At 41.5% G+C, this 11,978-nt stretch overlaps 1 protein-coding gene across 7 annotated transcripts in view; it reads left to right on the forward strand.

Annotated features, from left to right (window-relative positions):
• Positions 1-941: 941 nt before the first annotated feature.
• Positions 942-11,978, forward strand: part of eef2k (eukaryotic elongation factor 2 kinase) — a 13,615-nt gene continuing 2,578 nt past the window's right edge. The window contains exons 1-15 of one of the 7 annotated variants that reach the window (XM_035658801.1): positions 942-1,212; positions 1,786-2,048; positions 2,595-2,654; positions 3,964-4,064; positions 6,400-6,460; positions 6,578-6,615; positions 7,357-7,528; positions 7,941-8,090; positions 8,170-8,302; positions 8,406-8,533; positions 8,904-9,123; positions 9,229-9,287; positions 10,011-10,088; positions 10,708-10,773; positions 11,324-11,455. In XM_035658801.1, the coding sequence (XP_035514694.1) occupies positions 1,797-2,048; positions 2,595-2,654; positions 3,964-4,064; positions 6,400-6,460; positions 6,578-6,615; positions 7,357-7,528; positions 7,941-8,090; positions 8,170-8,302; positions 8,406-8,533; positions 8,904-9,123; positions 9,229-9,287; positions 10,011-10,088; positions 10,708-10,773; positions 11,324-11,455 (1,650 nt within the window). In that variant the 5' untranslated portion in view covers positions 942-1,212; positions 1,786-1,796. Of the gene's footprint in view, positions 1,213-1,785; positions 2,049-2,594; positions 2,655-3,963; positions 4,065-6,399; positions 6,461-6,577; positions 6,616-7,356; positions 7,529-7,940; positions 8,091-8,169; positions 8,303-8,405; positions 8,534-8,903; positions 9,124-9,228; positions 9,288-10,010; positions 10,089-10,452; positions 10,510-10,707; positions 10,774-11,323; positions 11,456-11,978 lie in introns of those variants that run through there. The other 6 variants (XM_035658809.1, XM_035658785.1, XM_035658793.1 and 3 more) reach the window with 6 other exon arrangements.

Here is an 11,978-nt window from a genome sequence, read left to right on the forward strand (position 1 = left end):
GTGGGATTTGAACCCACGCCTCCTGAGAGACTGGAGCCTTAATCCAGCGCCTTAGACCACTCGGCCACGCTACCACGTTGCTCCACCACACTGCACAAGCCAATTTCTATCACTACACGTACATCCCTATTCACCGACGCAATTTAACCGTTTGACTGACTGAACTGTTGCTAATACTAGTTAGCTGTTTCCTAGGTGACCAACCTGTTTATCTACGGAAAGGTTTTCATAATAATGACAGTTCAACAATGTAAACCGAGGTTAACACTTTTAGGTTTTATATCATTTTTAATAAACCCCAGCCTAGCAAGTGTTAGCGGGATGTAACGTTACAAACTGAGCTGCCGTTAAATGGCAACGGTTGCGCTAACGTCCCGTTACTAACGTTACACTGGAACGTTGTGACGTCAGGCGACTGAGTACAAACAGTGCTAACCGTCGGCGTTACGTTTATATATGCATAGCTAAGTTACCATTTTGGGCTTGTTTGACGTTATGTTGCGTGACATGTTGCACTATACCTAATATATAACTTAAGTGTAGTCGGAAATTCCTTACGAAGCTCTTCAGGTTTCCCCACGAGATTAACTACTCGGGTATCTAACAGTATGTGGTACGTGTGTAGTGTACGGCTATAATTCAGACGGTGCTGCGTTCAAATGCTCCTCCATTAATCGTACCTACGAATCTCACGCGTTTCTGCTCCAATTACACCACGAACCAATTTTACTATATTGCTCATATATTGCATTTACTGTTTATATTTATAAAACAAACCAAAATTAGCTGTTAATCTGACTCATGTGTATGTATTTATTAGTTTGTTAATTTTTTCCATCACGACAGACTTCTCTTCTCATGTTCGTCTGTTATATTTCCGACAGCCGTGAAGGCAGCGGGAGGCAGGGGCGTGGCTGTCAGAGGAAAAGTGCGGTACGTGCGGAGGACTCACGTCTCCGTGGTGGACGGTAACAAGAACAACATCCCGCTGCCAGGCACGTCCCCGGACCTTCAGGGTACATTGGAGAGCCAGGACCGACCCACTCTGGTCTGGGAGGAGAGTTAACCCGCGGCTGCTGCTGCTGCTGCTGCTGCAATCCTCGTCCCTATAACTTCCAACTAAAACCGAGAGACGGAAGAAGACCGAGCCTACACTGTTACAGCCTGTCGAGCTAAAGTGATTAAAGGTGTGTCTGTGCCTCCGGTTTTAAGGTTTGTTGTTTATTTAATAGGTGCATTTAACAGCAGATGGCATTAGTCCAAACTTAAAGTAATACTTTTTAGTAAAGTAATATGTCTATTGTTGATTTCTATGGGAGCACATTGTCCCAGCAGGAGCAGGAACTTAATGTATTGTGCTTGCATTCCTCTCCACCAACCAGCTGTCACTTTAAAAGTCTGCAAACACAATTGCTTTGGATTGATTACAGTGAAACTGATTAGTGCTTCCAGCAGCGGAATAACTTCAGTAATGGGCTAAATTGCTTTTGCATGCTGACACTCATCCTTTATTGCTTAAATCCACATTATATAAGTGTTTATTGTGACTTTAATTGTTAGTATATGCTGGAGATCAATCACAGTGCAGCCACTTCTAAGGAAACACAGATAACTCTCTCATATTTGATGCACAGCTGTGCAGCCATGATGTAGGGTTGTTTTGAACACGTACTAACATGACTGCATGCCACAGATTATCTCCAAACTGTTTTGTTTTTATGTGGCTCTCTCACACCCATGTCTCCTCTCTTGATAACACACACACACACACACACACACACACAGCAGCAGACATCATGGAGGATGAGCTGATGTTCAGCATGGAGGAGGTGGAGGGCAGCGCCAAGAGAGCCCCTGTCCAACGCAGTGCCCCCAGTCAGCGGGCGTCTTCCCTCAGTGATGCCAACGCCAGTGACGACGACGACGACAACCACTTCATCTGCCCCATCCTGGACGACTCTGCCAAAGAAGTCTGCCACTACCTGAAGAATCTGGTTTACACCCGGCAGCTGTCGAACTCTCTTCCCAAGACCAACTTTATGTTCAAGGTGAGCCGTCGCCCCCGGCAACGCGATGCAAGGTGCATGATCTCACCAGATATGATTGACAGTAAAGTATCAGCTACTGTTGAAATCAAGTCCTGCTCGTGTATCATCATGAACAGTTCTGCAATTAGCTGTGAGAATAGCTCTTTGCCTTATAAGGAGAGATGATCTGTGCATGCCTGCACACACGTACCAGTGTGTGTGGGTGTGTGCTGTTTAGTGTGAATGTGTGTATTTGTTTGTTGAAGTGGAAAGCCGGCCAGTCACCTCCTTACTGTACTATCTCTAAAGAACAGGAAGTACCAGAGTGGTTTTCACCTCATGTGATCGCGGTGCATGTAAACAACGTCTCTCGCTGCTCTCACAGCTACATAAAGGCCTCGATTCAGAGCAGAGTTATCAGACCTGCTGAGCACCAGCCAGCTGCTTGGATGAGTTTTATGTATTCATGTTATTTAACGTATTTCAGGGTGCTATGTGAATGTCAGCTATGTATATATTCTGTTTGTTGATGAAAAGTCGTCCATTTTTCTTCACCTTTCTACATAGAGTGAAACAGAAACAGAGGCAGAACCTCGGTCGTACAAGGTTTTGTCTGAGAGCGCACGGGTACGTCACAGATCAGATTATATCTTTCTTCTCTCCCTCTTCACCAGTGACCATCTACGCCTCCCTTCTCCCCCCTAACTCTGTAATTTACAGTCCTTTTTCCTTCCCTGTTTTGGACTGCTTTATTTAACTCTCGTAGCCACATATCTTTCACCTTGTCTCATTTCCCATGACTCTCTTCATGACTGATGTTCTTCCCTTCCCATCAGATTGTACTTTGTTTGATGCATGCACTTTAACAAACATTGGAAATATTTATACACTAAAAAACAAATCATATTTTTCTCGAGCAGTTCTTCAATTCTTGTTTTCCATTATGCTGCTCTAAATTTAGTTTTAGAAAATGATATAAATCCCAGAAATAAACTGGAATTATTATGTAAGTTTGGAATTAAAATGTAATTTGAGCACGGCTGGGCATTTCAGTGCTTTACCAGGCTTCGCCACTTGATCCTTAAAGTCTTATGACCGCATGGAGACGTTTCACACTCACTGCAGGTGAACGAGATCTGACGTAACACGTGTCGCCTGCTCCTCCTCGCAAACAGACGCGACACTCGTATCATTCGAAAACACAACTCTTCATTTAAATTCTTGGTCGCTAAATATAAACATGTCTAAAATGTCTGCTGTCGTGGTATACGAGGGAGACGTGCAGTACTGGATGGGTCGGGGTTTGGGTTACTGGAGCAGGTTTGACACTTGATTCATGGTCCCTACTAAGCAAGTTATTTTTTGAAAAGGGCACAACTGCAGATGGTCATGAAACATCACATGGTGATCACATTAATTTTGAGGTTGCATTATTTATTTATTTATTAATTTATTTATGTTTCCTTCCTTCCTTCCCTTTCTTAACCTTCCTTACTTCCTGATTTGCATGCTGTTACAACAGTTGCAAACTAAACAAGGGGTCATCCTTAGAGCAGGCTGTGTTTACATTGGTGTGTCCCTGTTTATATAGATCAGCATTGTAGGTTTCTCCACCTCTTAGCTGATTAAATGCAAATACTTTGAAGAATGTGGGGGAAGCGACTCAATGCACAAACTGTGAAATTTAATTTGCTTAATTCGTGAGCACAATACGGGTACTTAGAGAGAGAAAGTGATTGTGTTGTGCAGAAAAAAAAGCACAAAAGCTTGAAAATGCCTTTATTTTACTAATTAAATTTCAGATTTTCTGCATTTAAAGCTTCCCCTCCTTCCTCTAAGTGTTCAAGCAAACCTGTTTGGGAAATTGACTCTTCCATACTTTTTGCATATAAACAAATTCTGCCAGCTAATAAGTCGTGTTTGCTCACTGTGACAGGACGCCTGGAAGAATGCGATTGAAAAGGCCAAGGCCATGCCCGACCCCTGGGCCCAGTTTCATCTGGAGGAAATCCAGACTGAAGCCTGCATTCGTTACAGGTATGAAATTTACAGCTTTAATAGACCTTTGTCATGGCAGACATTTTGACTTGTCATAGAACGAAGAGCGTATTTTCAGAAGTGGTATTTCCCATGTTATAACATTCACACCTTGAGGACTTTAAATTTGAATTAAAGCTGCATTAATTGATGTTTTGCTGTAAACACAATGCATCTTTATCATCGTTATGAAGTTGATTTTGCAAACTTGTTAGCAAACTGTTGCAGTATCTGGCTCTTTACCTGCTAAATGCTCCACTATGTTCACCAGTTAGTCACTGACGTTGTCCGCCTGCTGTTTGGTTCTGAACAGGGAGCATTCGATGTGTTTATCAAAGGTTTGTTTCACTGAAAATAGCTGCCAGCTGTAGCCAGAAACAACACTGATGAGAGCAATGCCACAGAAACTTTTTTAATCCTGTTTTTGTCATCTTCCATGCTTAAAGAATAATCTAAAGTTTAAGGTGACTGTAGCTCACACCCAGATGAGGGTGCAATTAGTTCCCTTGATCGAAGTTTACTACTGATTCAGAACGTAAATAAGACGGCAGCTTGTGTAATATGGCCTATTAACTGACACAGTTTAGTATTAGTTGACGCTGACACATTGGTATTAGCCAGCATTGGTCTTTAACTGTAATTGAAGGGGCAGCGGTTGGCTCATATCTCGGTCAGTGGTGCTAATCTTAACTGTTGACAAACATTGCTGCCACTTCACTGGACACATTGCCAGTTCTTCTTTATCTCGCGCTGTAGCTGGGACGCTTGAGTGTTCACCCAGATGTTTTGGTCAACATAACAGCCGATATAAACGTACCCACCCTGTGCAGAGTCATCTGGCGTGGGCAGCAACAATTGAATGGGTGTGGGCAAAAAAGCAGGGGGCGAAATGAATTGTGTTTTTGTTAGGTCTGTAACATAACAGACTACACAGAGAGATAGGATTGTCAGGAGCTGGGATTTGCCCTCGTGTTCTCTTTTTCATGTGCTAAATTTACCCACGTGTAACTTCACTCCTCCTTCCCTCTCTTAAGCCCCCCTGTAGTATGAACTCGGAGGAATGAATGTCACGGTACACTGTGTTCCCGGGCTTGTTGGCAGAACTGAGCGAGGTTTAGTTTTTTGGACGGAGAATGGAGCGCTGTTCTTCGAGTGGAAAAGGAAAGCTTCATACTGAGTTTCTAGTGCAAAGGCGCTCAGGTTTCAGCTGTGAAGAGTTGCAGCTGCACCTACAGTTCATGCAGTATTCATTAACTCAGGACACACAGCATGCCAAGACAAACAGACACACTGACCCAGACATACAGTGTGTACACTTTCATCACCATATTGACTGCACGAGTCCTTCTCTGAATACATGCATCCTCCAAATCCAAATAACCTCAAGTCCAAAAAGAAATGGGTGCAGACAAAACGGCCTTTCTTTTGAAAGAGGTCACACAACCTTTCTGTCTCCTTTTTCTACTTGTTGTTTTTCCGCACAGAGGAAACTGGATGCTTCATGTGCCTCCTTGATAAGACTTTATAAAGGTCCGCTGATAGACGAGCTCCCTCACAGAGGGCAAAGAGTAACTTGGCCAACGTGATCGGGACCTTTTAGTAGCAGACTCATAAGAGAACAAAAGAGTCCTGTGAGCCGGCTCAGTGTTGTAGGCCGTCCAGTGTGAGTGATTTGTAACGTTGCAGGTGGAAAACAAAAACAAGTGCCCTTTTTTCATGCAGAGCAGGGTGACAGGTCTCACACAGCCGCTCTACTGCAAAAAAACTAAAGGCTGGCTTGATTAGTGATTTATGTTTTTTCAATTCGAGACCAAGCTGATGTCTTCAGACGACTCGTTTTGTGCTGCCAATGGTCCAAAACAGAAAAGATTACACTAATATAAATCAAATAAAAGCAACAAAATCTCACATTAAAGAAGCTGAAACAATCTTAACAGAAATGTTGTTGTGACATGTGTGAAATGTGAGTTATATACAAACTGACAATAATCATAAACACATGTTAAAAGGTAGGATAACCTTTTAACATGTAAGAAAGTAGGAAAAAAACTGGAGTTAGGTGTTAAAATTATATGACCGTTTGTGACTGTTTGCTCTCCTGTATTGTCACCAACGTCAGTAGGATCCATCCTCTGGGGACCATGAATGTCTGCATACAATTACAGACCAATACATTGAATAGTTGTTGAGATATATCATCTAAAACTGTGCATCAACCAACTGACATTGCCATCCCTAGAGTCAAGCAGCTATTGTGGCTTAAAAAACACTGACTTTGATTTAATGAGCATCCAACATAATTGAGTGAACATAATCAATTTTTAATTCTCCGCAGGTACAATGCTGTCACAGGAGAGTGGAATCAAGACCAGGTCCACATCAAGATGGCTTCCCAGGTATCACTTCTCTCTAGAAGAGGACTGTTTGGCCAATATCATAAAAAACACATACTGGAGTGTCTTCCAGTTTCTTATTTCTTGTCTAATCTGTTTCCTCTGCCTGCTTTCTCACAGCCGTTTGGGAAAGGGGCCATGAGAGAGTGCTTCAGAACGTAAGTCGAACTATTTCTCTTCATTCATCATTTCTCATCCAGCGGTTATTGCCTTCGTACTCCAGTAATCGAGGCCTCCGTGGTCTTGGTGTAAACAAATCAGAGTGGTATCTCAGTCTTAGATTGTAGCCCTTAAGTGATGCAGGTCCACATTCCTCACATTTCTTGCTGTGGCTCTGGAGGACAGCTGCTCAGTAGTTTTAGATCCAAAGATGGTGCTGAGAAAATCTCGCTGACGCAGCTCTATAAAGTCTTCCATGAGGGCACTGGGGCTTTATCATTAACTTTATTGATTCCCTGGATCTTTACTATTCTGGGTAAAATAGATTTTAAGCACGTGGTGTTAACAATGCTCCACTCTGTGGCCTCTGCAGGCATTGTGGAATTAACAAGAAAAGAGACAATAGTCTAATTGTTAATGTATAATCCTCTGTTATGTGGGAAATGTAAAAGAGAGTGGAATTTTTCTGTGGGGGGTGGGGGTAAATGGATGCCTCTGACAAAACCCAGAGCAAGAAAATAACCCCTCCCAGACCCTGCAAGCCCAAACAAGATAGAAAAGCTAAAAAAAGAAAGTCTCAACATCTGAAATGTGGTATGTCCCTGTTGTACACATGTTCTGGGACATCAGTTCCAGTTGATGTTATGATCAAAAACTAATAATGTTTTATTTTAAATTAAATCTAAATATAATTTAAATTCTGCTGCAATATCCTCTGCTCTTATTTATTTCCCCTCCAGGAAGAAGTTGTCGAATTTCTCACATAGCAGCAACTGGAAGTCAGCATCTAATTATGTGGCCAAACGTTACATGGAGACGGTGGACAGAAATGTTTACTTTGAGGACGTCAGGCTGCAAATGGAGGCCAAACTCTGGGGAGAGGAGTACAGCCGCCACCGACCTCCCAAACAGGTACTGGAGAGACATTTACAGCCCACTGTTGTGCTCAATAGTTATTGCTTTTGTGGGATTATCGCTGATTTTGTCACTATATAGTAACAATTCTTGTCATTATCGATTCATTTGACAATCATGATTTTTAATTAAGCAATTTGGTCTATTTAATGTCAAAAATCACAGCTTTGCAGAGCCCAGTGTTCCTAAAATGTTTTGTTTTGTCCAATCAAAAGCCACAAACACAGAGATATTCAGTTTATTTTATATATATGTATATATGACAACACAATCTTTTTGTGAGACAATGTAATATATTTCATTATTAAGAATCGGTGGTCTTTATTTCAGCATTAAAAGCTATAATTTGATCACTATCAAAGGTCTGTACTGGACACATGTGAGTGAGTTATCTGTTTCTCATCCTCAGGTGGATATCATGCAGATGTGCGTGGTGGAGATGAAGGACAGACCAGGTAAACCTCTCTTCCACCTGGAACATTACATCGAGGGCAAGTACATCAAATACAACTCCAACTCCGGCTTCGTGAGGGACGACAACATCCGACTCACCCCGCAGGTGAGTGACTTTGCCTTTTGGTATCAATACATGTCGATCTAATAATCACTTAATAACGTTCACCTTTTGTACCCATCAGGCCTTCAGTCACTTCACTTTTGAGCGATCGGGCCACCAGCTAATCGTAGTGGACATCCAAGGAGTCGGAGATCTCTACACTGACCCTCAGATCCACACAGAGAAGGGGACTGACTTTGGGGATGGAAATCTAGGTACAGCTCTCTTTTATATAAACATAAATTGCTGCTGGATACTTGTGTGAAATTTGAAAAGTTAGAAATGATTCAAGAAACCTTGATCACACCTGTGTTCCAGGCGTTCGAGGAATGGCGCTGTTCTTCCACTCCCACCTGTGTAACAAGATCTGCAAGAGTATGGGCCTGACGCCTTTTGACCTTTCCCCCGCAGAGAAGTCACAGCTGGACTGCACCAACAAACTGCTTGTAATTTTAACACTTTAATGATAAGAAATATAGTGTAAAATCAGCTGCAGGTCAGGGAGAAAATATTGTTGCGAACGTTCATGAAATTAAAATAACAATGAATAAAAAAGAATTACAAGTAAGATTTATTGCATGTCCCCTGGTTCACAGTTGGCATATTTTATGTATAAATGTGACTTCAAAAATTCTTCATGGAAGCGTGAAAAGTGCCACATTCTGATTTTGACGTAAATGAATCTTACTGATAGAAAAAAACACTCTTCTGCTACCTTTCCTGCTCCCCTGTACATACTTACTCTTCAGTGTATTCTGCTTGCTCTGCCCTCTACTGTTGCTGTTTCCTCAAATATTCTTCTTGTTTTTATTTCAGAAGTCGGCTCAGACGGTGCTGAGGGGCTGCGAGGAGCCCTGCGGTTCTCCTCGCGTTCGGACCATGTCGGGAAGCCGGGCGCCTCTGCTGTTATCCCGCCTGTCTGAGACGTCATCTGCAGACGAGAGCATGAGCGACGTGGACTCGGTTCCATGCTCGCCTCTCATCTTCCCCTGCTCCCCGCTACCTGCACCTGGATTTCCGGGCAAGTCCCCCGTTGGTACGCCCATGAACGCGTCATTTACATACTGCACATGCTTTACAGTATGATTTATGTAGTTAATCGTGTTGTCCACATTGTAAATATTATTTCTACATTTCACAGGATTATCTTTTACTGGGATGAATGAACACAATAACAATAACAACACAGGCGAACACAAGGTAAGAAATAACTCCAAAAAGCACAGAAAATTTTGCTGTGTCACTTTTAGCCAAATATTCTCCCATGTTTTAATTTAATTCAAGTCTCTAATGTCAAGGTGAAAGTTTATTTTGGCCTTTTTTATTTATATTTATATATATTTTCTATGCAGATGATCTATAATCAAATGAAGAGAAGCTGAAAATATGTGTTGGCCATTTTCATTTGTCACTTAAAGACATTTTTGGTAATTTGTATGTGGGTCATATTGTCGACTGATCACATTATCAAATAAAACTCATATCAATGGTGAATAAAGTTTCAAAACAGAGTTAAAAATGATTTGCATGGAAAAATCAATTATATAATTATAACATGTATACATGTAGGTTTGACCAACACTTTGTATTGGCATTTTTTAATATTCTTGTAGTTTCACTGTATTTTTTGCATGACTGGGCCTTTTTATATAGGTTTATAGTGACTTATTCTACTGTCTACATAGAATGTGAAAACATTTTAATGTCATCATGTTTTAAAATAGTTTATATAATAAACATAAAACTGACATAATACTAAAAGACGATATAAAAGCATGAATGACATTAGTAGTATAAATGATTTTGGGGATGATCCTCAGCTGGAGGAAATCTGATTGGACGACTGAAAGAAGACTGAGTCATCAACCATCTCGCACACAAATCACGAGTCACCTCACCGATTGTTTTGATTTCTGTCTGTAGGACTCTGATAGTGGCGGGGACAGCGGCTACCCCAGCGAGCGGCGGAGCGAAGGTGACCAAAATGACCACGTGGACGGGGTAAAGATTTCCATTTGACTTTGGTTTGATTTAATTTCGGCCAGACGATGTCCAGGATTTTGTCAGTCTGTCAAAAAGGTACAGATGTAGAATATAGTTAAACAATGACAAGAAATGTATTTGTGTGTGTGCATTTCTAGTGTCCGCATTAGATTTGAGCTGAGGTTTTATATCTTTTAGTTTAGCATACTACAAACATAAACGCATCCCTTTTAAACAATTATCAAACCCACTTCTCTTGTTACTGTATGTAGTTGACTCTCAGTAGCTGTTACTCTGTTAACATTTCCTCTTCTCCTCATTGCGTTTGACTGTTACATCTTCTGACTGTAGGTTTTATAATGCATGTTGTATCATCACATAGGCCCATCATCGCTACAAAAGACAGTATTCTGAGTCGGATGAGGACAGTGTCAGACGGGTAAACAAACATAGAGGCAACAGTGTGTAAACATCATCCTCACCTCGATCATAATCATCATGACCGCAATCATATAACCCTCCTCTAATTTTCCTTGTCTTCACTTTATCTTTTCCCCTTTTTTTTGCCTAACAATGAAAGCCTTCCCTCACTTTTCCTCTAATTCAGCTCCTCCTGCTCTTTGTGTTCCCTCACTAGAGGAAGATGGTAGCTCCTCCAAGAGTCTCTGCCAACTTATATTCAAACACTCCTGACAACGAATCGGTGATTATTTGCATGGAGGCTCGTTTGCCAGCCGTTTGTCCGTGCAGCGTTGTGCAGCCTTATTGCTATCGAGCTTTATCAAGCATGAGTCTGAGGTTAGGATCTGAGCATCTGATTACACAAGCTGCTGCTGTTTCCACTCTGCTTTATTTGAATAAAAATAAAAACAGTCCTCAAAATGCAAATATTATAAAATGATAGCTTGACATTTGGAAAAGAAACACCATCTACCTCTGCTTCTCCAACTCCATCATTTTGCTCATGATTCATGATGACTGTGTGTGTGTGCTCCTGCTCCCGTGCTTTACATGATTTGCATTCACTGAGTGACAGGCCAGCAGGGATGTACTCCTCCAGCTCTGAGCTCAGTCATATAAATAACTAAAGCAGACTGTTCTGGATGGGTACATCCCTGAGAGTGTGATTTGTCAACAAGCACTTGACTTTAGCTTCATCCTATGATTTGTTTTCTGATTATTATTAAGAACAAATGGTAACAGTCTCCCCTTTCATTCTTTCTCCTTCTTAACTGTCTTTTTTTTTTTCTCAGTTGACAGAGGAGAAGTGGAACTTCTACCATTCGTCTCGCGCTCACATCCATCGACCTTCCTGTGTGGCCACTGAGGTGGAGCGACTCGGCGCTATGCTGCAGAAGAAGATTGGCCAGTCAAACCTCGGGAAGGTAAAACGCGAATGATTTAATTCTACAAAAACTCGATGTTCCACACAAAAGGATTATTTCCACCACTATATGCAGATTTTTTTTGTCTTGCAGTCAAAAAGGAGCACATATGAGCACTAATTCACTACTACTAGCTCACCTGGTAGATTGCATTCCCCATGTAGGCTGAGTCCTTACTGCAGCAGCTCGGGTTTGACTCCAACCTGTGGCCCCCCTCTCTCTCCCCTCTTTCCTACCTTCAGCTGTCCTATCAAATAAAGGCATAAAAACCCCCAAAATATATAAAAAATAAGATAAAGCCAACATATACTGTGTATATTTCAAGTCATGTCCTACGTTATCAAAACATCAACTAATTAGCTAACGAGTGATAGATAGATAGTATACAAGAAATAAACATACTTAGTGGTTTTATGCTAACAGGAAAGGACACATGGTAAATTTACATCCAAGATGGATCAAAATGATTTTCTGACGATGAAATCTTATTATTTGCTGCCCAAGATCTTGAGGGAACTGTGAA

The sequence above is a fragment of the Morone saxatilis genome, unplaced genomic scaffold (assembly GCF_004916995.1).
Source record: "Morone saxatilis isolate NCDOM2014 unplaced genomic scaffold, NCSU_SB_2.0 Contig1, whole genome shotgun sequence".
Lineage (NCBI taxonomy): Eukaryota > Metazoa > Chordata > Actinopteri > Moronidae > Morone > Morone saxatilis.